At 41.1% G+C, this 23,563-nt stretch overlaps 1 protein-coding gene across 1 annotated transcript in view; it reads right to left on the bottom strand.

Moving 5' to 3' along the window:
* Window positions 1-2,177: 2,177 nt before the first annotated feature.
* The window catches only part of hcn1 (hyperpolarization activated cyclic nucleotide-gated potassium channel 1), a 74,127-nt gene continuing 52,741 nt past the window's right edge, over window positions 2,178-23,563 (bottom strand). The window contains exons 6-8 of the mRNA XM_085793206.1: window positions 19,388-19,628; window positions 14,012-14,176; window positions 2,178-7,139 (exon numbers count right to left, since the gene is read on the bottom strand). Coding sequence (XP_085649332.1) covers window positions 6,019-7,139; window positions 14,012-14,176; window positions 19,388-19,628 — 1,527 coding nt within the window. The 3' untranslated portion in view covers window positions 2,178-6,018. The remainder of the gene's footprint in view (window positions 7,140-14,011; window positions 14,177-19,387; window positions 19,629-23,563) is intronic.

Raw genomic sequence — 23,563 nt, 5'->3', positions numbered from 1 at the left:
AGGAGGGAAGAATACTTGAATAGAAATGTCCATATAGTACAAACAACGTCATCGTTGGCTACAACCAGAACAATAAACACACACATTAACGAATAAGTAGCAGAGCTGCAGTGTTGGATTATATTGGATTGCATTGAGATACATAAAGTGTCCAGGCAGTGGTGAGTGTCTGTTGAAATATCCACAACAGGTTTCTCTCGATTTGGCTGCAGTAAACAGAAAATAAAATGTTGCCATGGAGATGAGTTATCTGTTGCTCAGATGTATTTTAGCTTTTTCTGTATGTCTTCACATTTGGACAATCTGCACCCTCAGGTGCTTCATTATAGTACTGTAGCTCCAGTTTGCAGTGAAGCCATGCCTGTTCAGATATGAATTTAGTTGCACAGTACATTTGTCATACATTTGTATATTTATAGAGACCTCAAGAGTAGTGTGTGCACTGAGTAGTCATTTGGCAGGAGTGTGGTTAAATATTCAAACTGCACCCAGTGGGAACCAGAAACATCTAACTTCTGCCTCTAAACCTTTACAGGACAGTGAGCAGACTCACTACTCCTCCAGCAGTTCCTGGTTGAACCCAGCCTACTGTAAATTAAAGGTGTTTTAAAATTCCCACACTAGTCCCATGTGGACTCAGCAGCCAATCAGAGTCCCGAGCCTGCAGCGGGACAACGTGTTGTGATGTTATATACATGTTTTATTACCATGCCATCCTCTATGAAACAGTCTGAGGAGGAGCACGTGCACTGCAGCGTCTGCTGGACAGCAGCCAAAGAAAACTTAATCCAAAGAAGTCAATCTAGATTATTAAAGAAGGAGGACTCCTTTCTTTGATCGCCTTGTACTGTAAATTAAAAGTCTTAAACAAAGGATATGCAGTTCTTTTCAATCTCAACATATATATTTCATTGTCATGTCTATTAATATTACATCACTGTAATTGTAATGGCTTTGGTGATTATGTGGCAGGTGAAGATGCTGCTGTGATAACAGCGCTGCAGGCAAATTTTGTAGTTATATCACAAATCATAATATCTCACATACAAAGAAAATAACATCCCCTGAAGCCAATTACTCACATGTAATGAAACATAAATGCCTAATGCATGGGCAGCATGCCTCTGATAATGGAGGCACAGATTGGCTGAAGTCAGCACCACCTCTGGTTTAACCCCTGTGAGCAGGGCTCTGGCAAGGTGACTGCAGACCACCTCTGCAATCTGAGCTGTGCTCGCCTTCTGTTGGGAACAGGCAGGGAGAAGACGGACAGCCTTGTGGTGTAAGGTAGTTTATCCTGCCAGGTTTCATCTAAAGCAGGGGTCTTCAACGTTTTTCAGGCTAGAGACCCCCAAACTGACGGAGAAATGGAGCAGGGACCACTACTATATTAAAAAATTGTACTATAGGCCCAGTATGTATAAACGTACAGTAGCTTGACATTGTGCATTCAATACTAAACTTTTGAAATAACATACAGATTGATATATTCATGTTTTCTCTACAATGTACAGTGAGTAGAGTAGCCGTCCCTCTGCCATTTATAAACAGACCTTGTTCACTGATGCCAATGCCAGTATCAACATGTCTGTCTGTAGCATGGTAATCATGCAGACAAGCTATCCAAATTGACGTTTTTATTTGAAACATAAATGTGGAAACTAAAAGATATAAAACATTATCTAATCAACCAAAAATTCCACGACCCACCTGCAGCACCTCCGTGACCCCTATGTTGAAGACCTCTGATCTAAAGTGTTACAACTCACATGTTTGTTTTTATTATTGTTTTTTTGGTCATAAAAAAACATATCAACTAAGCTTTGCACATGCAGCCAAAAAAAATCAATATAGATTTGATATCATTACAGAGAGGCAACACAGAGAGCCTGTATTTAGCAGCTCCTGTAGAGGAGGACATGGCCGTCACAGAAAATCTGTCTTTTGTGAGATGACTTCATGACTGATAGCTGGATTTGTAGGTAATGAATGGAAATCCCTGCCGGCTGCAGAGACAGATTTCTCACCTCTCCTGTAACTGCTGACAGAGACTGTTCCTGAAAACTCTCTGACCCTCTCCATCTCTGCCTCATCTCTTGATATCACCTCTCCATTTTCTCTCTCCATCAAAGTGCAAATGAGCGAGAGCCCCCGTCCCGCACAAGCTGGTCGACGACAGAATCACACACACTTGGTTTTTAAATGACAATATGTCGTTTATTTTCTATATTTTAAAGGTTTATTATTTACAAACAAAATAAACAAAACAAAAAAAATCAAAAAGATTTTTTGACAAACACTGTTTGTCTGCATATTGTTGTAAGAAAGTTTACATTTATCTTTCTTTCGTCTGTATCAAGTAACCAACAAATAGTTCGTTTTCTCTAAGCCTCGGATTACATGAATGAGCTGAACGATGACCATGTGGGCGCGGTTTGAGAGGACGGAGAAGCTCGCCGTAGTAGCCTCCGCCTCTCTCTCTCCACCGCACACATCGTCAGTAAACATATGAAACCTGTGGTCATCAGAACCAAATCAACATTTGGTTTGTCCTCTCTGGGCATTATTCTCAGTTCTTTTTGCATCTCTCTTTTTTTTTTCCTCAAACCAACAAAAACAAACAAAAAAAAGAAATATACAAATATATGTGCTGGTTTGTTGAGAGTCTCTATACTGCTAATATGTAAGCTCATTAGTTTGTGTTTTACATCACCATTAATGCCCATTCCAGTATGTTAGTTGTGATTGGTATAGTGAAAAAAGCACATAGTTGGGAAGCTCTCCCTCCAAAGGCAAGTATCAAAAACAGCACAAACCAACAGTGCTGCTGTCCATCTCGACTGCGTACTATAGTTCCTATACACTATGGCATATTCACGATTTAAGCGCTCTCTGTTGTAAATAGAACATTTCCCCCCTCCCATCATTAAAACCTCTTACAGGACCAGGGCAGCACAAACTCTCGGGGATATTGCTCCCTCTCTAACTCACTCAACATCTAACCTATAGCTGAAAGAAGCTGCACCCTTTTCTCTTTTTTATTAGTAAATCAGAAAGTGCAATTCAAAAACAAAGACAATGACTTAGAATGTTTTGCTTTGGCCAGTTTCCTTCCACACATCAATATTCAACCCAAACATCAGTGGCTATAGCTACAAAGAAAGGTATAAAGTTTCTCCAAATTTGTACAATGTCTCATCGAGTGTGATATTATTTACCATAAGGATTGCACTTCTCTTTTTAAACTGTACATGACTTTTCCATTTAATGTCCTAAACAGCTCCGACTGTTCAGAAATGTTAAAAAAAACAACCTGCCTCTAGAAGTTCACATTGTAAGTAAAAGATACCAATTAGATAAACTGAGACATTATTATTATTTTTTGGCCGTCGTCATCATTGCTTATTCCCATCCCGTCTAAAAACACTGAGACATAGAACACAGAGAGTATAGTAAGGATGAATGCGCAGTTTTTGTGCAGAAGTGCCCCTCCCCGCCCCACCCCTGCCCTCCCCCCTCTCCCCCGTATTCCTTCCCCCCCATCTTCCCATACGCACTGAGCTCACACTCTTCAACAAAGGATGGAACATGGCTATAGTTTAGGCACAAATACTTAAGAATGTCCATGTGAAAAGTCAATGCTTCTGTTCACACACAGATAACGTCTAGGCAGACAGACAATGAACAAAACATAATCTAACATTACATTTAACGTCAACATTTTTGAGATAGTATCTTTTTAAGTATTTGTGACAGTGCATGCTTTCATGACATTGGTGGGTTGACTGTATTGGTACACTATCGACACAATCTGTAGCGAAGACTTGTAAATCTTTTTAAAACGGCGTCTCCGGGGGGGCTTAGTCGCTCTGAACCGATCGGACGTTTGGTGCCATGAAAACTGTGACTCTGAATAGAAAAAGAGAGTCGAACTCATCTGAGTGAGAGGTGCACAGGAAGGCCTCGGGCACAACGTCACAATCGACAGTATGTGCAGGGAGATGACCTTTAAGCCATAATAATGGCTGCCTGATTTTAGTAGAGTCATTAAATACTTTAGATATTACAGGATTAAAAATAGTCAAAATATCTTTTATCCCTTTTTATAGAGTCACAATATTCTGGCTTGACCTTCCCTCCCACGCCAGTTTAGAGTGCCTAAGCCCAAATAGTGGATTTACATGAGACATAAACCTTAATGCAAACCAGCAATTTTTCCCCCCACACATGCAGCAGCAGAAAAATAAAGAGAAACCTCTCGGTGAAATTGTCCCCCCACACACTTAAATTACTGGATTCCTGACGTCTTTAACCGAAAACACGTGTGTTGCAACTCTCGTGCCAGGCTCTTCAACTACAGCAATTGTGATGTGACAGCAAACAGTACAGTTTTACTCAAGAAGCAGATGAGCAAGCACTAGATTATAAACTGTGGTGGTTTTTTTTGTTTTGTTTTTTAAAAAGTGTAATGATTCAAAAATGTGAGCCTTATTTCTGCCCTTGAACGATACACGTTTCATAAAATAATCACTTCCACCTTTAATATAAACCAGAGAATCATTCTGAAAATGATTCTAACCAGATTTTTGGGGGAATGAGGCGTTAGAAAAGACACGTTTACTTTCAATAGGACAAGTTTGAATGGTAGGTAAATATCGTATATGCTCACTTGATGTGAAATCAAAAAACCATACAAGGACTAGGAGTAGTATACAGAGGGACAGGGGGGAAGGAGGGGCTATCTTAAATGTACTCCAATCAGGCATTTCTCAGCATCAAGTAGTGCTAGCTATTGCATTAAGGTTTGTTTATCTCTTATGAAACATATGTATTTTGTCACTTAACCTTTGTCGCATATAGATGATATCCAGGTTCCTGATAGAAGTAAGACATTGTTATGATAGAGAATGCACCACACAGTATCTGTAAATACTAGATCTACAAAACTATTTACAGCACACATATAGGTAATCTTTATGTCACAGTCTATTGCATAATGGTGATAATCTTTAGTTTATAAATATTATAAATATACACAGAATTTTTAAGCAACATTACGTAACATCTCAGCCATCTGAAATCAGAAATAGAAAACAATAGCATCCATCCATATCTTTCTCCAAACTCCATTCTCCTCGAAAATAAACAAAGAAAGCAGCATTTCTATTATCTATTCCCTTTGGACCCATAACACTGTTGTGATTGGTATGTGAGCCGCTGTGGGGATATAGTGGCTCAGCAGACTGTATTTTCGTTGCTGAGAGCAACATAACACTTTGTTACAGTATTTGTGTTTGATGTCTGAAATGAGGGTTCAGGAAAAAACGGTATGAGATTCACTTTATGAGTGTGTGTGTGCTTTTTGAGATTATTAGTCAGAGTTGCTTGCATTTATTCCACAGTGGTGCCTAAAGCTGCTTAATAGGAGAAGATCAATTTACTCTTCCTCAATAGTAGAAAAAACAAAACAAAACAAACAAATCGGCATCATCAGAATCCACAATGCATTCCAGGTTAAAAAAAACAAAAAAAACAGAAAGAAAAAATAAAATTAAATAAAAAAATGTCATACATTTGATATAATTCTTTATATTTTTCAGAAAGGAAGACTCATGTTTATACTACAGCTTTTAAATTGCCATTGCCAAATATTGTAGTTGGATTTTACACACGCGGTCACATGCACGCACACACACTCACACATCCATCCGTTCATTTATATATACATATATATGTATATACACACATATATATGTATGTAAAATGATTAATATGGCGTCAAAGAAAAGAGAGATGTGTCGTCTGTATAATATACATTCTTACGTTTAGGGAGACAATGTGTCTAAAATATAATACAAGGGCTTGTATGTACAGGATTTCTATGGGTTATTTTAGAAGAAAACTGGAGAGAAACAAAAATGCTGAAGTTCCTCATTTGTATCTCTTTTGCCGTATCTCCATTTTTAAAATTCAGTTGAAACAAATTTAAGTTTAAAAAATCAAAAGGGAAAAATGGGATCATAAATTTGATGCAAAACGCATTTTGTCTTGCTCAGTCTCTGTACTGCTCAGGACAGAATCTCTCCTAGATCCGGGGGATTCCCTGTGCTGGGCTGAGGATGATGATGCTGCCGCTGCTGCTGCCGCCGCCGCCGCCGCCGCCGAGGCCGAGCGAACCGGGGGCAAAGCTCCTGACGACATCTGCCGGAATAAATTGACCCGCTGGGGAACCGTGGTGCGGAGGCCGCTCTGCAGACTCATTCCCTGCATCGCTGCCGCCGACGGTGGCACGATGGAGGCCAGAGAGTCTCCTGAGGTTGGGTGCGCTCTGGGCCCCAGAGATGTGTCATGTGGCAGTGACGGTTGGGAGGCCGATAAGTGTCGGACATCTCGACTCAAGCTGCCTGACTGAAGAGCCTGTGTGCTCTTGTGGATGTCTCCCCGCTGAGGTGAGGGGACCTGCTGCTGCTGCTGCTGAGGCGACGACTGCTGCTGCTGCTGCTGCTGCTGTGTGGCAGAGGTTCCAGCTGCAGATGACGCAGCCGGCTGCTGAGCGAGCTGTTGCTGTGCGGCTAGAGACGGTTGGGCAAGGGGCTGCTGGATAAGTGACAGCTGGGAGGCTGTGCGCGAGCCGTACTGGAAGCTCCGGCCGGCCAGAGGGGTCTGCACGGACGGACTACACATGGCAGCCGTGAAGGAGCAGGGCGACATGATTGCTCCCTGCTGCTGGAGAGGGGTCTGTGGGTTGGTTAAGGAAGAATTCAGGTTGCCATGGGAAAGACTGGGAGCAGGGTAAACCCCCTGCGCTGCAGCAGCAGCAGCGGCAGCGGCCGGCAGCATGCGGGCAGCAGAGGCGTTGGCAATAGCTGAAGCGCTGTAGGTCAGAGGGACAGAGGACTGCTGGAGCTGATTAGTGCCGAAGGCAGTGGCGAAAGGTGGCTGGGCGGGTGAGTTAATGATGGAGTTTCCTGACATTGGAGTTGAGTTCATCCCGGTGACTGACTGTTTGCGGTCCACCATCATCACCATCTCCCTGTCCTGACGGATAATCTGCTTCAATATCTCGTTCTCCTGCGTGTTGAAAACGCCGGCGTTCAGATCCTTCTGGAACTTCTGCAGCAGCAAGGAGTTCTTCTTCCCTGTTGGGATGCAGTCAGGAGAGGTGAGCACATACAGTCATGGCAAACTTTGGTTGCACTAAACCACAGGAAAAGGACAGCAATCAGGACAGTATTAATAAAGATGCAGCTTGCAGGAGACCTCAGCTCTTTAAAGACACCAAACTTAAAACAGAGAAGCTTCATCTCAGTTTCACTAAATTTATAAATTCAAACTTTTTCTTTCATGTTACAAGCTGCATCTTTTCATGTCCGCTAAGGTTTGTCATGTTGAATATAAAGTGTGGAGGACATTGAATGGTAATGACTATGGGATACAGTATACGGAGGAGTGAAGGACACATAAGGAGACAAAGATTACTGAAAGTATGACGTGAGAGCGTAAGACTGTGAAGGTGCTGATGTGGACAATGAGACACAGAAGAATACAGATGAGTTGTACCCACACATCACACGTTACTGGACAGTTTTTAGAAGAAAAGACAAAGAGTCTAAGCTCTAAGAATAAATTTAAAGTCACATCCTGTTTAAATCACAGTGACAACTCGGCTAAAACACATCACAAGGACACTCGGAATAAACTTCTTATAGGTTTTTAAACAAGGTCAGATAAAAACAACAAAACAAAGCGACAAGGATCTATTCCTAACAAACTACGACACCTCACCATAACTGAGTACAATAAACACAAATATATATTCAGTACAACTAAACTTTACACATTTTACCACAGATTGCAATAATTTATCCTTAGCATTGAAATTTGCATGACGATTTGCATTTATTTTGGTAAATTGTTTTGTGTTCCAATTTCTCTACAAAATTACATAATTATATCATGTTAATAATAATCGAATAACAATAATACATGGTCAGTTTAACACAGCAAACACTTTGGTTTTGCTTCAGTTGTGCACTCTAAAGGTCGTTGGAGGCCACAGGCCTGGACGTCTTCACCAGCCTGTCATAAGCTATGAGCCGTGATAGTAAGAAAATGTTTGACAGATGGCTTCTTTAAACACCAACCACTTTTGTGGCTTTGGGAGTCTGGGAACAAAACTGTGGTAAAATGCTAAGTGGTACTAAAGGCACGAATGTCGTCCTTTTTTATGACGAGGGAACTGCCACAATAGTGATAATAATAAAGCTCCATTTAACATCTTCACTTTGAATGACTGTGTCCAAATTTATTTACAAAAGACGTGTTTCCTGTAATTACTGTCGACCTTGTGTATCGACAGGCTGTGAAGCATTATTAGTTGGTAAAGAAGACAGAGTGGACTTTTAGCGTGCTGAAGGCTTTAGCCACAGTCACTCAATCATTAAAGCTCGTCCTTGAGGACAGGAAATTTCTCCGCCGTTGAGCAGCGCTTGCAGGGCGGCTCTCTCCTCTCAAGGCTGCCAACGAGCTGTGCATTCAGCTATGAGACAGGACTTTCCTTGCTGTAGCGGCTGAAAATGGATTGATGCGTTTTTTTTTGTTTTTACACAGTCAGTTTTTCAGAATCAAGTTCGACATTTTGACGTTCAATTTCACTGCACCAGTCACTACAGGGATCGGGTAGTAAAGAGCTAAAACTACAGTAGCACCACGGACTTGGCTGTAAGACTACTGTTAACTTACAAGGCTGCTCGCATTGCACTTTTAAAGGTGACAGGGTTAAACTCTGCAGATTGGAAGGACAACACATATTCATTTTTCATTTTTCTATGTTTTCCCAAACAGAAGCTGTGAGGATGTGAATTTTTGGTAGTCTGACAGCAACATTAACAGAGTAGTAGAAGACAGTGTGTAAATGTTTAAAGGTAGGAAATAAAGAGGAAATACACCAGCTCATTCAAATTGCACTATTACAGGTTTTAAGTGGTGTTGCTCTGATTTCTTTTCTTAGCTGAAAGAAAGGATGCAAAAGATAAACAGACAATGGTCAAATAATTTATCTCACTATACAAGCTATATTTACACTTTAATTTAAGTTATTTTATCATTATTCTACAGTAAGTAGTTTATAATTATTATTAGTAGCTGTTCATTTTCCATCTCTCACCCTGGCTTGATTGATACAGTATATCACAGACAATAATCTGAATGGATGTGAACGCCTTGTGTGCATTGGTAGAATTTTATGATGTTGATGTTGAGCGGCCACAAACCTGAGGAGCTCAACAGACTGAATGAACGACTATTTTAGTACCACTTATATCAGACACCCCCTCTGAGACATAAACACACACTTACAGTAAGATGAGATAAGTTGTGTCCTGACACACACACCTTGTTGTTGTATGATTGCTGACCTGCTCTGACCACTGCATTGAACTTAACCACATCTGTTGAGTGCTACAGGGCAGAGGTGTTTCTGTAGGCCGACCCAGATGTTAGCATCATCCTGGCTCCCTCGACAAAAAGCCAATAGGATTTTTACAACAGCAAACTGAAGTTTCTGATGCTACAACTTTTACTCAGACCACCCAAAGACTTTGGGACAAGGGAACCAGAAGTGCTAAAACTAATTTCCAGGTTTTTGGACTCATTCCTGTAGCACTCAACGGACTGGGAGACAAACTCATCCTTTCCTTTCCAGTGAATGCCAGTGGTCAGAACATGTCTACAAAATAACTATAAAATATCTATAAACTCTGGGGGTAAATCTGACATAAAAAAAAAGAAAAAGAAAAGAAAACAAACAAAAATATGAACACAATGTAAACACCACTCATGGGTAAAGAAATGTTTCTTTTTTTGATACAAAACTTGTAATATTGAAATCAAATTTAAAAAAAAGGAAAAATCAGATATGGGTTGTATCACATTTGAAAAGAAAATACAATACTAATTTGTTTTTCCTGGCACAATAGAACCAGTGTGTTTTGTGCATCCATTAATATATTTTTTAAAGAAATAATAATACCGTTATTAACCCATATCTGAAACAAAGTCGTGTGAAACAGTCTGAAAGCTGAACAAACACACCAAACAATCAAATCCAAAACAATCCAATCACAAACGTCATAATGAAAACGAGCATCATACATAAATAATAAAGGCTGATTTTAAAAAGAAAAAAAGACACTTTCTGAGATGCATTCAAGGCTTCACAAAGAAATTACACATTTTGCATTTTGACTCACAAAGTCATTTAAATCAATCACCAATAATCTGTAATACTTTTTTATAAATAACTTCAGGAGATGAATCCCTCTCTTCTTGTTGAGGCTTATTTACAACACCATTCCCAAAGAAATTGTTAGATTTGTAAATTAAATCTTAATTAATTAGATCAACTTTTACATGTAACTGTAACTCTATGTATATCCAGTAAAGCAAAAAAGATTAGATCGCCTTTTTTTTCCTCATTAGCGTCAGTTGTGTCATTATTGTCTTTTCCCAAATCATTATTACAGAAAACACATAAAAGAGTGAATTTATATTTCATGTCAGACAATCAGAAACAAATATATATATTTTTCTATTGGTGACAACATGAATAAAAATGAAATGGATTTTCTGCATGTAACGAAGACTGTGTGTGGCAGTGCATTAGTAAAGTCTTTACTAATCTGCAGACATGATTTCATTTGTGAATAGACTTTGAACAAAGGATTCAAAGATTGAAAGGAAAATGTCACACCAATAGAGCTGAGCATGTGTGCACAATCCAGCTGTGAAGGAATCTGTTACAAAATAAACATGGCATGTGACACTGAATGAGGACTCTTTGTTTCCTTGATTGTCTTAGTTCTCGACATTTTGAATGTGTCCATCAAAACATCTGCAGGACTAGTGTGGGTGATTTGAGGTATGTGTCAATTGATGCAGGAATTAAAACAGTTAATGTAACCTTCAGCAAGAGGTCAAACTCTTGGAGGATGACTCTGAGACCGGGTCCATTTAGCAAGCCTCTATAGGTCAGTTTGTCCCTGTTCGAATACTGGAATTGGAATAAAGTGTTTACCTGATGCCTACTCGTCGGCCAGGGCACTCTTGAAAACGAGATGTGCTCGTCTCAAGACGGACTCCTGGTCAAATAATTTTTAGATAGATAAAAGATAATGTCAAATGTGCAACACGTTATTGGTTTCAAAGCATGGTTACTTTCTTTTTTCTTTCCTTTTTAGAGCAAGACAAGCATGTAACCAAATGCAGTTCATATATAGAAACGATACAACCAGCACGGATCATGACAAAGTATCTTCCCTCGTATGAGACAAAACCCCCGTTCATGGTTAGTCTGAAAAGGATGGATCCAATCTCTGTCACTCTGAGAGTTGTCAGTCAGAGTGGGCAGCTTTCGTTTTTAAACATTTTTTTTTTTAGCTGTGGTGAAAAGCTAACTCAGCGGGTAGCTCTCATAAAAAGGGCAAATGTAGATCAGGACTTGTTGAGGTCAAAGGGCAAACAGTATGTTGCGAAGGACAAATTCATACACTTCACTACAGGGCAAAGACAGATCATGTGTCTTCTTCTTTTTTTTTATTTTATAGTAATATTGTATTCGTCCAAAAGAAATGCAACCTTGTCTCCTGTGAATTACGTTCATATGCAGATAATGTACAATTTGTTATTCAATTCTATTGTAATAAAGTAGTGTGGTATTAGTGGAGCACAAGGAACAGTGAGTGTGACACATATTAAACTAGAAATTGGTGTTGTGAAGCACTAATGACCACAATTTGCACCAAAATACTGTAGTTTTATATATCAGTATCTAAACCATAAGCACGACTTACGTATCTGGCACCAGCAGGCAAACTAGGTGTGAACATTTTTGATATATATTTATATAATCCAGTCATATACAGTAATCCCCAACCATGTGAGGTATGAGCGTAACTCTGAGGAGAAAAGGCTGCCTCAACACTGACACACGTCTGTGGTTGGGATTCAGATTGACTTGGAGAGGTCTTGTTCCAAATCTTTTGTTCACTGCTTGTTGCTGACTTGCCTGACACTGCAGTTATTTCAATGTGGAGTCAACACTTGGGTTGCAAAGCAATTCAATACTGACGGGCCTGTGTCAGGCAAAATAATACACAAATACAAAGCCATGACAAAGAAAACAAAACAAAAACAAAACAACAATAACAGATAGAAAAGTAGATACAGACTGAAAGCTTAACCACTGATATGAGACAACATTAGCACACTGTCAATATGCAGGTTCAACTTTAGCTTTATATACAGGTGATGTTATTGTTTTGTTTTTAATGTAATAAGGAAACAAATCAATTAATAAACCTTATGTGCTCTAATAAACTGATGCAGGTAATTTGTGATGATCAGCTGTTTGGATTATCTGTTTAGCTGCTTTATAAGATAATGATAGAAAACCATTAATCATTTCTGAAGTGGCTTGTTTCATTTCATTTCTGTATTTCTGACTGCAAGACGACATACTTTTCTGTAAATTTCTGTATTATAAAGAAGTTATAAATAATAGTAATAAAAAAGATAGATATAATATTGATGATTCACTTGATAAATTAGAACTACTACTGTTTGAGCTAATCTGATGTTAGATAATAATAACTGTATTTATGAGGCTGTTTTTTCAGTGTTGGTGTTTTGCCACCTCGGTGAACTGTCAAATAAAGGGGAGGAGTTTTGTTTGCAAGTTGTCAGAGGTGGTAGCACAAGTCAGACTTCTCAGATTATTTCACAGCACATTAAGGTCGCCACGTACCACGTGGCATCCAGCTACAGACTTATTGACAGCGTACAGTAGCCAAGCTACAAAGAAAGACTACAGTAAGAACTGACTGTGTGCCTCTTTCAAGTTCAGAAGAACTGTCATTTCATTTTCTGATAAAGACTGAATAAATACAAACTGAGACAGTGTGAAAACATGACACTGACATGTCGGCAGCAAATCCACGAGCAACAGAGTCTAAATTTACTCTCCATCCAATGTGCTGAATGATTATTGACAAGTTATCTATAAATAAAAGCCTTATAAAAGGAGAACATTATAATTTCAAAAAAGATACATATTTATAATGAAGCAAAATATAAGCAAAGACAAAGACATACAGTACGAGCTACTTCCTTTCTCATTATGTAATCCTCTACATGTTTAATTTATCAATGTGTCAGCTCCAATCAAAGTATCAGACCGTACAGATCAGAGAGGAGAGGGCCAATTATGCAACCAATTATTGCCCTGTTTGTGTTACATACATGTGCCCCTTTTTAAACGTTGCAAGTCTATTGGTGTTTCAAAATCTGTCATGGCCAAGTGCTTCTGTAGATGTCAGTGGAAATAAGGAAGTACTGTTGATGATGTGGGTAAAGCTGGGTCCTGCCTCCTGTTACCAAACTGGGCTGGACCTGGTGGTTGTGGGAAAAGCTCCCTGCTGCACCTGGCCCTGCTCATTGTTTGTTTTCTGGGGGTTTGTGTCTGGTTGATTTATTTTTTTTTCTGACATCTCTGATATGGGGCGGGGTGCTGCTCATACCCAGGAGTGCAGATGAGTGGAAAGAGGGCCAGACACACATGCATGTGAGGTTAGCTTCCATCCACTCGCTGGCATCCAGTGGGGGGGTCAACACCAAACCAACGAGGGGGCGAACTGACTCCCTCCCGGACAGCGACATGCACTGCCTTCCAGTTAATCCAACCACAAAACGCTACTTTGGTTCTTTAGAAGGATTAATGCTGGTTACAACAATTCTTTTTAAATGTTATTTAAGACAAAAAATATAATTTAATAAAAGACGTAGGTAAGAAAAAAAAACAGATAGCATACAGGTCATGCAGCACAAGATGGCAGACACAATGCTTTTATGAAGAAAGAAGGCAAACAAATATTGATTAAGACAAGACAACAAGGCACGATGACAGGCAAGAGATTCGACCAATCAGAGAGGATCATTAGATGTAGGCAGGTCTTACCGATGCGGTCCAATCGGTCAATGGCGACGGTTTCAAAAGCGCGGCGCATCATGGGGTACTCTTCCAGCACCTCATTGAAATGGTCGACGGAGAGAGAGAAGAGTCGGCAGTAGGTGTCTGCCCGCACGCTCGCCGTTCGTCTGCCCTTGGTGAGCAGACAGATCTCTGTGAGCACAAAGAGAGGCAAAAGATTGAGTGTGTGAAACATTTAGACACATGAAGAGACTGTTAGTGGAGAGTACTGAGGGTCACAAAGGAAATCATCCCAGTAATTACAGTACAGATTACCATATAGATGAACCTTGAGCGGGAAAAGGTACAGAAGCAGAAGCTAATGTGAAATGTAAATAAAAGGAGAAGCCCATCAGCGCTGCTGTCACTTGCATTACACTAAGATAATTCATCATCCTGCAGAGAGCTAATGGTCCCATAATATGATACAGTAGTCAGCTTTACAAAAACAACCCTGTCAGGCATCGCCGCATCACCGCATCAGTGCACTGCGTCGGTTCTCCAATGTAACGTATAACGAAAGCGGAGGGTATGGTTACATAGCATTCCTGTGGTCCTCCTCAGTCACTGCGCTCTCTGACGTGAAGAGATGCGAAGACAACACGCCGCTTTGTTTATGGAACAATAGAACAATGCATCCGAGCTAACCCCCTCGGAGCAGCTAATAACATAGCATGCGCCTTGTTTCCTGTTTGTGTATATGTTTATCTGCATTTAGCTCTGAAATAAAATGGAAGCACATGACACACACACTCACACACTAAAATTACTGAGATGACAGATGACATATTGTCTTCCCAGACGGTTACCCAGATCATACACACACGTATACATAGTCTGATTGATGTAAAACATATGAAAAGTATTGCCTCTAGTAGTTGTAGTTCCTGTTCAGCCACCAACACGACTAAGGTCTCCACCCACGTTTGCACTTCTGTCCAATCTACAGCAGAACTTCCATCTTAATTAAATCTTAAAATGTTAACTTGTGGTGCGATCTGTCTTGGCTATGACATGGGGCTGTCATGAAAATAGAGCACAGACTGTGCAGGATGTGAGAGCAACACTCTCAAGCTGTGGGTGTGAATAAGGTGTGAGTGCTGTTATAATGGAAAAGCTCCCTCTGAGTGCTGCCTCTGTTAACAGAACAAGACACACAGAGGTTATAGAAAAAGAAAAAGTGGAGGGAGACAGAAAAAGAAAAAACATGTGTCTCGTTTAATGTAATTTCACAAGGGGACACAAACAGAATGGGAGGACAGACAGTGAGTGGTTGTTCTGTGTTGGTTAAAAATCAAACTGTACTGTCGACATGCTGGCATGACATCCTGCGTGGCTACATCAAGAGGTAAATGTATCGCTTGGCAGTGAGCGGCCAGTGGCTCCAGTCTGCAGAGGCTCAGTTGGCTGAGTGGGTGAGCTGGCTGAAAAAAAACAACAACAAATGACTGCCTGCCATAGCACTGGATCTGGACCAGTGCCATCTCCAGTTTTGAAACTTGTTATAGTTAAAATGAACTTCTTCTCCCTCAAGCACCAGAGGCTTCTAATTACTGTTTTGCCGTTTCAGCGCGTATTGAAAAAGCTTTCCCTAATACAGACAAACCCAGCACAATTAAATCATTAGCTATAACGCAGTGCCAAGGTAAGACACTGTGTTGAATTTGCGGTTCTCTCTGGATCTAATTGTAACTGACAAGTAGAACCAATGTGAGCGAAACGCCCTGCAGAGGTTGTTAAGATGCTGCACTATATGGAAAACAAAACAAGAATAGACATGTCGGAAAATATACTCATTAGCGTTATTGTAGGGAGTTAGATGACAACACTCAGCATTTCACGTATCTGTCTGTAAATATAAATAAAATCAGGAGTTGGTTAGCTAAGCTAAGCTAATTATCTGCTATTTCTAGCTTTGTATTTGGCACACAGACAGTGGTATTGATGGTTTCTCAAGTAAAAAGTAAATAAGTGCTTTTCCGAAGTGCTGAGCAGCAGAATTGGAAAACTTTTGGCAGGACTGTAGTTTGGGGATGATGGGAATTGATGCATCGGCTGTTAACTATTTCTGCTTTGACTTTGTCGTCAGGTAGTTTCACCTCTCCTGGACTGAATTTTGTGAGAAGTGGAACAACTGTGGGAGACCAATTTTTTTTTTCCTTTCATTTTTGTTTTCCTATGTCAGAATAGCAACTTCAAGCAGAGCTTATTCAATCTGCCACTGAACTCAAGTAGTGAGCAACTGTTGGAGAACATGAAAGCACCACGCTAACAAAGACAGGGGAAGTCTGTGTTTTCAGGCTTTCCTTACACCCTCTGTTCATCCATATATCCACAGTATAGAAGCATTGTAGATTATATAAGGAACAACCTTTGGCTATCTTCAGTCTGTGAATGCACCTCTCTGTAAAACCCTTGCTAAAGGGAACATTAGTACTGTCACCTGGAGGATCTATAGGTGTGTATTTCAAGGTGTGTTAGTGTGGGTGTGAGGCGAAGCCAGCTGTTAACACTTCACATAATGCAGGTTGACACGTGTCTGTTGCCTTGTCACAAAGCATTACGGCTGACCCCAGGAGTTTTGTAGATAATTTTCAATCACTTCATGTGTCACATAGCCTACACTCATGGCAACTGGCTCCCCTTCTCCCCTCCCATGACTGGGATGAGGAGTCCCACATGAGTAAGACATCCAAACCCAATAGGGACTTTGAAACGCCACCTGTCATTGTCCTAGCATTATACTCTATTAGTCCCTTAGTGACTTGACTCAGGAGCTGTACCAGTCTGTAATCCCATTCACCGAGGCCTATAGGAGTGATCGCTCTGATACCTTTTTGGTATGCAGGTGTGGCTTTGACCAAGGTTGGACGTGCTTTGTGACCTACTGTCCTCGTAGATGTCCTGCTCATTACTATGCTAATAGTTTCCTGTTCCTGGGCTCTGGTTTTGTGACTCGCTCTCCCTTCCCTTCCATTTCTGTCTCAGTCCCCTTCACTGATTGTCATTCTGGCCGTGGTTTGGCCCGGTTGTAAGGCGAGTGTGTGAATCATCAGAGGAAAAAGGGGGAAAGAGCGAGGTGCCCGGCAACAGCCAGCTGCTCCCCTTCTACAAATGCCATACAAATGGGTAAAAGTTACAGCTGGGCAGATGCCTTATCTTTTAATTAGAAGATTAAACAATTAATCAAAGGGGGAAGTCTATTGTATGTTCTCCATGATTTTAGATGCCGACTTGATCCTACATAGTAAATTCCCCTTCTAAAATGGCACTCTTCTTTTCTGCTAAATCAATACAGGCTGATGTACTGTATTGTCTGTGAATCTGCACTGAATGAGAACCCACCACTTACCAATCACATACACAAGGGAAAAAGAAAAAAAAAGATTGTAGTTAATATTTTGTGGCATAACCTTCAAAATGTTTTAGACAAAGCTCCAAAAAGATAATCCAAAAATCCCTGAAAGCAGTAACCGTCTGGCCACCTCAACACATTTCCTGGATTTCTAAATTTGGTCCCCAGAGGTCAGTTCTCAGATGAGCAGTTCATTGAGACTCCTGTTAGTGAACAGTCGAGCACTTTATCTCCAGCAGGAAGCCTTAGCAGCACTCCCATTTGCTCTACACGACTCCATTATACTGCAGTGTAGAGATGAAATGATGGCTCAGTGGATCAGTTCGTCAGTCAGCTGGTGACTATTTAATTATCAGTTAATCGTCTGAGCCGAAAACTGAAAACATTTGTAGTTTCGGGCTTCTAAAAATATCCGTTTTGCTGCCATCCTTTGTATTATATGATAATCTACTGTAATGTACTATTCTGCACAGTTGCTCAACAACACAGTTTGAGGATAAAAGTGACATAGTGACATATAATTTAAAAAAAAACTGGTGTTATGGGAAAAAAAAAATGCAGAATTTAATCAAGAAAATAATTTACATATTAATTAATTGATAAAGAAAATATGTTTGTTAAAGCTCAAGTAATTACAAGTTAGACTTAAAGTTTTGAGTTTAATCAATGTGCTCTGTCAAAAGTATTAACCAGCATTGTTACAGAAGAGTTGAGCTTCAAACTTTCAAAACTCATAATCACTCACCGCTGACTTCCAGTATTGCTTTTCCTCCTCTAAATGGAGACGATAGTCAGTTAAACTGCTGCTGGTTTCTTTTCTTTTTGGTCTCAAACTCTTTGATAAATGCACCCACATTCCCTGCCAGTAAGATCCATTTGTCAGAGCTTCATTGGCCGAAGGTTTTATCCTGACAATGATTCTTTAGCCGAATATCTGCGAGCCACAGACCAGAGGATGAATTGTTTGAATGAGATGTACTGCTGCACTGCAACTCCCACATATCTCAACTGTGTGACATGTCCACTCTATGCTGGATTTAAGATGCCCTGCGTCCTCCGGCAGCCCCTTATTTAATGCAAGTAACTCTGCAAACCGAGTACCGTGATGTGAGGGTCTATGACAGCAATCTTGTGGTTTGAACAAGCAGGAAGAAAAAAAAAAAGACAACTTGTTTCCTTTTTGATTCACTGTCTTCCTTGGCTCGCCTGTTAGACATGAGCTGCACGTAGCAGACACACCAAAGTGAAGGTATTCTTAGATTCCTCAGCCTCCCTCCATAGTGGGGATGAACTCATGAGATAAAATATGCAAGAGCCTCTAAAATAGGAAACTTTGCTTTGCTTTCGCACAGACACGACAGTGTGTGCCTGTGGATTTTGTCAGAGTAAACAACGTGCAATGAAATTACATTTGACATTTTAAAAATTAATGGTGTCCATAATGTTTTGGGGAGGGAACAGCTGAGAAGAAAGCGAGAGGGAGATGGAGAACAGAGTGAGGGAGCATCTTCAGATTTTACACAATATGAGCAGCTACAGTAGCTGCTCTTGTTATTGCTAAGTATATGCAGCGAGAACATGTGGAGGGGGAGAAGACTTCATGCATGTGTATGAGTGTGTGAGTGTGTGTGTGTGAGGGTAAGAGTGGGGGAGGAACCTCTGTGTGTCCTAAGGGATGCCTGATCCATGCCTTGGCCTACTCCAACAACCAGATGAGAGGTTATGTAACTGCAGAAGCTGACTAATGTCCAACACTGGTTAATGAGAATCTACATCTACAATAACTTAACATCAAACAGCATCAAACGCAAGACCTCAGGCTAGACTCATGTCTCAATATATCACTGTATGAACATACTGTAGGAATGCATGTGTGGCTGAGATCCTGGTGTTCTCTGTTGGCAGCAGAAGCTCTTAATCCATGTTTGCATTTGCATTTGAAAATGATTAAAAAGCAAATATTAAAAAAAATCATAATTAAATTCAGATTGTTGTATTTTTGGTCTTACCTCCAAAGTAGGAGCCATCAGTCAGCTTCATCTCCTTATTGAACTTGGTGATGACACTTGCGACGCCGTGTTGAATGAAATACATCTTCTTCCCGACTGTGCCTTCTCTGATGATGTAGTCATTGGGTTGAAAGACCTCAAACTTCAATTTGCTCAACATCCCCGTTACAAAGTTGGGGTCGGCGTTGGCAAACAGAGGCATGGTGGCCACGAGCTTACGGCAATTGAAGTTGACAATTTCCTGGTAGAAGGGACAAACAAGAGGAAACAGGTGAGATTGTGCCATTAATAGCTCCTTTATTTCCTCCTACAGCATGAGAAATGGTAGTCGGACACAAAACGCCACCACAAAATCCTTCATCTCTGCTGCAAGTGTAACCCAGAGGTAACTACAGTTACTGTTGTTGTAATGTTGTAATGTCTGCAGGTCTGTTTTGAATGCATTGCCCTTTAAGCACCGCATCACGGCAGTTTTACGACTGCCAGCTGTTTTTTACGCCCCCTAGTGTGTATCGCGGGCTCAGAGAGGGATTTACTGTAGCTGCAGCAGAGCACGTTACTTCCATGCCTCCACAAGTATATTACTGTGGTGTTTCCATTACTAGGTGAGCATTAACACTTAAGGTGTAATGTTATTAGTGTTGTTATGATGTGTTGTATGTATGAAGGTTGAGTTACAACCGAATTGAGATTGAGAATTGAAATTATTGATTTGTTTACGTCGAGTAATGCTAAGTGCCTGCTAACTACTTTCAGGTTAACCAAAATGCTAACTCGAGCCGTGTTGTAAAGCAGAGTGTCATATTATTCTGTACATTGTTGTTTTCTTTCTGCTGTAATAGTTTACAATGTGTGTAAGTTGTTATGAGTGTGTATCGCGGGCTCAGAGAGGGATTTACTGTAGCTGCAGCAGAGCACGTTACTTCCATGCCTCCACAAGTATATTACTGTGGTGTTTCCATTACTAGTCCGGTGACGGTCGGCTTCGGAGAGAGAGACTGCCAAGGTGCCCCTGCGGCCGCAGAGGAGAACGTCTTCAGACCCCTTGACCATTCTTCAGGCAAACACACAGACATACAGCCCCAGTCCCTTCCCCTGCACATATTACACACTCACACATCCACACAAATAAAAGAGCGCTCTCTATTTTTTTTGCTGGCCAGCCAATTTTTATTTTTTTATTTTTCCTGGACAATTGAAAGACTCTTTACACCTGAGTGGTGATTTTCTTTTCTTTTGTTTATGGAGTAAATAACTCCCTACCCTGAGAGACAATTAACTCAAGCAGAACTGTAAAGTGTTTTTTTTATTTCCTTTTCATGAGGGAGAGTTTAAGTTCATTTATTATATAGATACAACAGTGAATATTACATTTTGTCAATTTGAATATCACTGTCTTTTGGGATTATTACTACTCACAGTGGGTTCCGTATATTTTGAGTGTTTGAAAAGAAGTATGAGTGTGAGATACATTTCTATCCCAGAACTGTGAATAAATCCTGGGGATAGTAAACTGCTATCAGGACTCTGAGTAATTCTATTACAGTATTTGGTTACAACAATAGTAATAGAGAAAAAATTGGCGCCCGAACAGGGACTAGAAGTGCATCCACCTCATCTTCAATTTTTTTTTTTTGCTTCAGTACTATCATTTGAGAATTTAGCAACAATGGAGCTTTGTGACATGTATGGCTTTGACCCAGAGTTTTCTGTAATCATAAGGGGTGTTCCAGACAAGTTAGAAACAGAAACAGTAAAAAGGGCTTTTGCAACATTAGATGACGTTGTCAGAGTGCAACCTATTGATAGTCTTCCAAACACCATCCTATGCCAGTTCAATGAGTCTATAACTCCAATGCTACTGGACAATGAGCATGCAGTTGATGATTCGCAGTGGGAGATTATCCAGATTGATGAGTTCACTCCACCTCAGCCAGCTAGTGAGCCACCCAGAGATGGTCTAGTGCCCCTTGCCCGAGCTATTGGTGACATGACAGTTCATTTCAAAGAACAAGTGGATGAGCTAGCGTTTGTGTATAATGTCAGCCCCACTACCTTGAGTCAGGTAGCAGTGAATCAGATTTGTGGAAAAGTTGACCATCCTAAAGGGCCAGCAACATCAACCCCAGCAGCTGCACTCAAGGCACAGCCTTCCCACAGCCCAAGATTAGTAGTTTCCAGTGATGCTAATCATCCGTGCAGCAGTAAACAGACTCCTAATGACTCTCTTCTTATCAACCCTCTGCCAGCAGATGTCCAGAAAGTCATAGTAGAGCATATTGTGAAGCATGATTCACCCGTGCATCTTCCTCCTACAAGAGAGCTACGTCTTTTCTCCGGAAACTTCCCCAAACCCCCTTCTGAGGTGGACTACAGCGTGTGGCGGCTCCGGATTAAGCAGGTACTAAATGACTCCAGTGTCTCCGAGGTACAGCAGCGCCGCACATTGCTTGATAGTTTATTGGCCCCAGCTCTAACCGTGGCTCTCTCTATTGGAGCACAAGCCCCACCAAGTGCCTATCTCCAGGAGTTAGACAAGGCTTATGGCAATGTAACAGGAGGGGAGGAGTTGTATATTCAGTTCTTAGAAACCCATCAGAACAGTGGGGAGAGAGCATCTGACTATCTGCGCCGACTTCAAACTCTATTGCAGGAAGTTGTTGAAAGTAATGGAGTGACTAAACAAGATGCTGACTCTCAGCTATTGAAACAGTTTCTTAGGGGCTGCTGGGACGACTCTTTGATAACCACGTTGCACCTAAAGGAACCCCTGACTGGCCCTTCCAGGAGGACTCTCAGCTTCTCAGAGCTGCTATTCAGAATCAGAACTTATGAGAAAGAAAGTCAGCTAAAGGAAATGAGGAGAAAACGACACATGGGGGGAAACTCCACCAAAGTCCATACTAAGACACATTTAACTACTGCTGAGCCTGCACCTCCTAGTAACAATGTCCCCATAGTGTCAGACGTACATTCTACTATTAGGGAGCAACTTGAGGAGAGAATCAGGCAACTTGAGGCTGAGCTTAGGAAGAATACTCCTGCTCCAACTGACCCCCCACCCAGAAATGAAAAAGCTGGTCGGAGGTTTCTCCAAAGAGCTAAAAGCAGCACCCCAGCTCCCCCCGTCCCAACTGCTCCTGCTGAGACCCTCACAAAAGTTGGAAAATTTTGTTACAACTGTGGCGACGACTTCCATATGCTACCCCAATGCACTAATCCAACTAATGCTGTGCTAGTACAAAAGAAACTGTGTGAGAGGCATCAGACTAGACAAAATCCACGTCCACTAAGCTCACCACAAACAAGCCCCCAGCCGAACCTGCCTTTAAACAGGTAGGGGCTCCTGCTGTGGAACAAGCAGGAGCTCACTGTCCAACTAGTTCCTCTGTGTTGAGCCATTCCATGCATCCCCCAAATGGGACAGAGACTTTTAAGATTCCAAACGGGCTGGTGGGAGAGCCTTGTGACAGTGAAGCATGGCTGGATGGCGTCCAATGCAACTGCATTATTGACACGGGGTCACAAGTGACAATCATATCTCAGTCATTTTATTCCCATTATCTTACTCACAGACAGTTATTCTCTATCAAAGAGGCACTGGACATTGAGGGTGCAGCGGGACAAAAGGTCCCTTATGTGGGATATGTAGAAGTTGATGTGCAGTTCCCTAAAAATATGTGTGGCACAGACAAAAATTTTCACATTCTGGCTTTAGTGAGCCCAGATCAGTCATACAACACCAAGTATCCCCTTCTCGTTGGCACAAACACCCTACGCCCAATGAGGCAAGCCTGCATAAAGCAGGCTGGAACCAAATTCCAGGAAGTCCTGCCCATCCAGGCTAATTGGCAAATGGCATATTCAGAGTGCCATAAACTGATAGATTCTCAAACAACAGAAGCTAAGGTTATGCGTGTGACACTCAGCAGCAAAGTACCCGTACACCTCAAGCGCAGCAGGGTTTACACACTAAAAGGCACCTGTCACACTAAGCCTGGCCGTGGTGATTTCCAAGCTCTAGTGAGTGGTGCAGAGGAATTTCCCGCACCTGGAGGCCTGATTATTTATGATCAGATAGTTGATGTAAAATCAGAATCCCACAGTAGGTTCAAGCTTGCCGTCAAAAATGTTTCCCAACATGACATCATTTTGTATCCAAAAACAGTAATTGCT

Source organism: Trachurus japonicus, chromosome 12, assembly GCF_045865225.1.
Source record: "Trachurus japonicus isolate A0001 chromosome 12, Traja_1.0".
NCBI classification, from domain to species: domain Eukaryota; kingdom Metazoa; phylum Chordata; class Actinopteri; order Carangiformes; family Carangidae; genus Trachurus; species Trachurus japonicus.
This window is presented reverse-complemented; position numbering and strand designations above follow the sequence as displayed.